The 4,671-nt window shown below is 49.9% G+C and overlaps 1 protein-coding gene across 7 annotated transcripts in view; it reads right to left on the reverse strand.

Moving 5' to 3' along the window:
- Positions 1-1,007: 1,007 nt before the first annotated feature.
- Positions 1,008-4,671, reverse strand: part of chrna6 (cholinergic receptor, nicotinic, alpha 6) — a 7,604-nt gene continuing 3,940 nt past the window's right edge. Inside the window, exons 3-8 of one of the 7 annotated variants that reach the window (XM_056587005.1) lie at positions 4,372-4,481; positions 3,965-4,172; positions 3,069-3,597; positions 2,941-3,020; positions 2,408-2,665; positions 1,008-1,133 (exon numbers count right to left, since the gene is read on the reverse strand). In XM_056587005.1, the coding sequence (XP_056442980.1) occupies positions 1,008-1,133; positions 2,408-2,665; positions 2,941-3,020; positions 3,069-3,597; positions 3,965-4,172; positions 4,372-4,481 (1,311 nt within the window). Of the gene's footprint in view, positions 1,134-2,407; positions 2,666-2,933; positions 3,598-3,964; positions 4,173-4,371; positions 4,482-4,671 lie in introns of all 7 variants that reach the window. The other 6 variants (XM_056587002.1, XM_056587006.1, XM_056587001.1 and 3 more) reach the window with 6 other exon arrangements.

The raw sequence follows: 4,671 nt of genomic DNA on the forward strand, positions 1-4,671 counted from the left end.
TAAATATGGAGCTATTTCAGACCGACCATTCAAGTCCTTTCAATCCATATTTACCAGGCCAACCAATTAGCTGCTGGAACATTAATCACAGGAACGTTTGTAAATCTTGCTGATCCTAATTACCAAATAAGAACAGTGTGCCCTGATTGCATTCCCTCACCCCCAATCCCCTGGAGAACTCTGTTTTCTTATCGGGAACGACTCAAAAAAGACAGAGGACTGGCGTCGGTTCTGAGTGAGAAGAGAGCCTTTCAATGAATCAGATCCGTGATACGATATGACAGCTGTCAGTCAACTGTCTGTCATAAATATATGGCCTGTTAAGCCCTTTGAACTGTACCTGTGATTAAGGGCTTTACAAATACATTTGGAATTAATTTAAATCTTTGAATTCAATTCAATTAAAAGAGGGCAGTTTAATGAATCAGATCTGTGATTAGATAGGACCGCTGTCAGTCAACACATAGGGCGGAGGCATTCATTGCTTCTACTCATCACGGACTGCTCCCAGTCTGTAAGCATCAATGTTGATTCTTGCAGAGCAGATTAAGTCCTGTAGACGTTGACGCAGTCCCCTGCCAGGCAGTTACTCTGCTCATTCACGAATCGTGTTTTTTAAAAACTCAGTTTTCCCATTCAATTGTTTCCCATGCATTGCACTTTGCATTGCTGTTTGCTGATGCGTTTCTCTGGTATTCATACGTGTACTGTTAGTTTAAAAGCATTTCTTGTTCTGGTGGCACCGTTTCCCGTTTGCTAAGCACTTTGCGTTGCTGTTTTTTTGCCACGAAACCGCAATCTTAAATAAAGTTGAATTTGATTTGATTCAACACAGACACAGTGAGAGATGAAACACCTTTGGAGAATTTTGTAAAATAGAGAGATTTCAAAACCTGCACAGCAAATAGTGCACAAAGGTCAACGTTAGAAAAGGTCAGAGTTCGGGGGTCAGGTCTGGGGGCCTGAGAGCTTGTCGGGACCGGCTCAGAGTCACTTCGGACAAGCGGTTATGACAGGAAGTTGATCACCGGCTGCAGGAAGAGGCCCAGGGTTCCAAGGATGCACACAGTCACGAAGACCCACAGGAAGATTCTATCGATCACCATGGCAACGTACTTCCAGTCATCCTCCACCTGCATGGAGAGATGGGAGGGCGGGGTGGGGGATTGTAAATTGAGTGGGGAATTGGGGACGCATGATTGTTATTTGAAGGGACAGAAATGAAGGTCAACAGAGGTCAACAGAGGATTAGGTGAAGGTGAATGAAAAACAGGGAAGGGGGAGGTGTGGAAACAAGAGAAGGAGAAGAAGAAGAAGAAGAAGAGGGCAATACGGAGAAGATCAGTGACACTTTTTTGGGGGGGAAAGCAAAATGATTATTGAAATGTTTCCCACTAAGAAGGAATGTAATTAGATAATCCCATTCCTCCAGAGCAGAAGACGCATGCTGCAGCAGTACTCTGACTAAACACACTTTGGTTTTACATATCAAAGACAGCCTCGCTCATCTGGGAGAATCCACCTGCTGGAGATGTCAGGCTGACACAGAATGCCCCAAAAGTTGATTTTGTTGAGCTTGATTTTCGCTTGAATCTAAAACTGTTGTGGTACAGCTTGAGGGGTTTCCAAAGACGATTCTAATAAATGTATTTCTACAGTGGCAAGTCTACCACACAGGGTTGATTTGAACCTTTAGAGACCTTTTGTCAAAGGACATTGGTGTAACCTGTCTGCTCCCGACGAGCTGGCTGTCGCCTTGCATGGTTGACTCCGCCGTCGGTGGGAGAATGTGTGTATGAACCGTTGCACCTCGCTTCGGATAAAAGCATCTGTTAATGGCCTTAATGTGAATGTAAACGTAAAGAGTCTTGCAGTCGGTGCACACAGCCTTGGCATCGAGCTGATGCCAAAAGGTCTCGTCATCTCTTAAAGCAAGAGCGTGGGCAGGTTTCACGTCCGAGAGTGCCTAGTAGTAATTTGTTTCACTTCTTTTTTGAAAGATGGAAGCCATGACGGCATAATCTACAGACATAGAGCCTTCTCTGACAGAGTTTCCCTTGTCCCTTCCAATCGATGCCCAGCCATCGTTTGTTGTGGTTCTAACGTTCAGGTTGTCTCCAGTCGAGACAAACGCCTCCAGACCTACCCTCCTACAGGAACCTGATTGGTCGAGACAGAGCCGAGTGCGTCTGCCACCAGATGTTAATCCAAAGCGTGAGGTGTGAGACGGCTATTACTCTGTAAAGTTAACCCACAACAAAGTATGTGTTTGCCCTTAATTTGCCGTGCATGTGTGATGCATCTAATCTGGGTCAGTGCGCTTCATGCCTTGTTTCCATTGTGTGAATTACTTCTGCTGTACACAGACCTCCCTGCCCGGGCGGTCACCGGGAGGACAGCAGCTCACCTCTTTGGCCTTGTTGCGGCTGCGCATGTTCTCGGCGATGTACTTCACGCTCTCGATGGCCTGCTTGATCTCGGGCGACACGGCGGAAAACGCGGCCACCGAGTGGAGGCTCTGGGAGCCCAGCAGACCGGCCAGCTTCCCCGGGTCCGCCATCTCCGGGGGTTCCTTCCAGGGGCACTTGTTCCCAGCACAGCCCTCTATGGAGGAGAGCTTACTGTCCCCGAAGTCCAGGCAGTTCAGGGACCCACCTCCGACCTGCTGGGAGGAACGTTGGGACCCCGAACGCCAGAACAACAAGCAATCGTTAAGATCTAGTCCGAACATGGGCCATGTTGGCCCCCTTCATTACTCATATCAGCACAAAGCCTCCATCATCATAGTTAGAAGTCGGCATTCCCACATCCCACTACTCGTTCTCTCCTCCCTGTCTCACTTCCCAGAGCTCATGCGCTCCTCCCTGTCTCACTTCCCAGAGCTCATGCTATCCGTCCCATCTCACCCTCCGCTGCACTGCGAAGGGGGTCACCACTAACCTGCGTCAGGCTGTTCTTCCTCTTCCACACTCCCTTCCCTCCTCCTCCTCCTCCTCCTCCTACTCCTCCTCCTCCGCCGGCTCCGCCTCCAGCTCCGGCTCCTCCCCCCACACCAGCCTCCCCGGCGCCGTCCGTCCCGCCGGCCGCCTTGCCCTCCTGGTCCACGGGCCGGCGCATCAGCATGACCCGGGGCAGCGCCCGCAGGAACACGGCGCGCACCCAGCCCGGCATGGTGTGGGTCATGGGCGTGCGGTAGTGCACGTTGAGCACGAACACGGTGATGACGATGCTGAGCGTGACGAAGATCATGGTGAAGAGCAGGTACTCGCCGATGAGCGGGATGACCAGCGAGGTGGAGGGGATGGTCTCGGTGATGACCAGCAGGAACACGGTGAGCGACAGCAGCACCGAGATGCACAGGGTGACCTTCTCGCCGCAGTCGGACGGCAGGTAGAAGACCAGCACGGTGAGGAAGGAGATGAGCAGGCAGGGGATGATGAGGTTGACGGTGTAGAAGAGGGGCAGCCGGCGGATGTAGAAGGAGTAGGTGATGTCCGTGTAGATCTCCACGCAGCAGTTGTACTTGATGTCGTGCTTGTAGCCCGGCGCGTCGATGATCTCCCACTCGCCGCTCTCCCAGAAGTCCTTGAGGTTCACCTGGGTTGAAGGTTAAGAAGGTTGTTTGGTTTATGGATCAACTGAACTGTCATGTTTGTCAACCGGGGCCTCAGACTTTTTGCCCCTTAAAAATATAATAAATGCCCCAAAGATATGGGCTTTTAAATGGGCTTTTAAATCCCCCAGTAAAAAATAGACTCGGGCAGATTACTGTTTGGTGTTTATGGTCTGGAATCAATGCGTCCAGGTTTTCTTTCCTTTGTAGTCTTTGGAAAAATACCATATTTTCCAACATTTTACCATATTGCCCAAGTCATCCAAAATGCCCCCAAATCATATTAGAAGGGGGCATAAAAACGCCCTGGTAAGATACACCTTATTACCCTGCCCTTATATTCACACCGACCTTTGAGCCAATCAGTAACAGGTCGATCTTGGCCTTGTCGTGGGTCCAGGAGCCGAACTTGAGGGAGCAGTTCTGGTAGTCGAAGGGGAAGTAGGTGATGTCCATGGGGCACGAGGACTTGAAGATGGCCGGAGGAACCCAGGTGATGGTGCCGTCAAACTTCAGCAGGGCCTTGGTCTTATCCTCCACCAGGAAGTCCCCCACAGCGCTGCAAAGTGTGTGTGAGAGTGTGTGTTTTTAGACCCAAAAGGTTACATTTATGAATAGAATCTGATTGAATTGATCACAAAAGCAATAACGAGCAGATCCATTTTCGTGAGTTACTTTTGACTCCGATACTAAATAAGGTAAGGTGGAGATGTGAGGAACGGTAGCAATAGAAGTTAACGCGGACGGCTCAGTCCTACTTGTTGTAGAGAACGATGTCGGGTCTCCAGAGTTTGTTGGCAGGAACTCGGATGAACTCGATGCCGTCGTACTCCACGGGCATCCATCGTAGCTTGTAGTCGTTCCAAATCTGGGCACAACCGGCACGGCACTCCCAGGTTAGTGACATGAACACTGATGATCATTGATATTGCAAATCATGGGATTTTGTGAAGACATTTTGTCCTGCCCCTGATGGTGGGAGAAGGTATAGCCGTATCTACAGCACAGCTACGTCCGTTTGTTGTAACAGATGCTCCGCAGTCTGTGATTTGGAGGGG

This window comes from Gadus chalcogrammus, chromosome 3 (genome assembly GCF_026213295.1).
Source record: "Gadus chalcogrammus isolate NIFS_2021 chromosome 3, NIFS_Gcha_1.0, whole genome shotgun sequence".
NCBI classification, from domain to species: Eukaryota; Metazoa; Chordata; class Actinopteri; order Gadiformes; family Gadidae; genus Gadus; species Gadus chalcogrammus.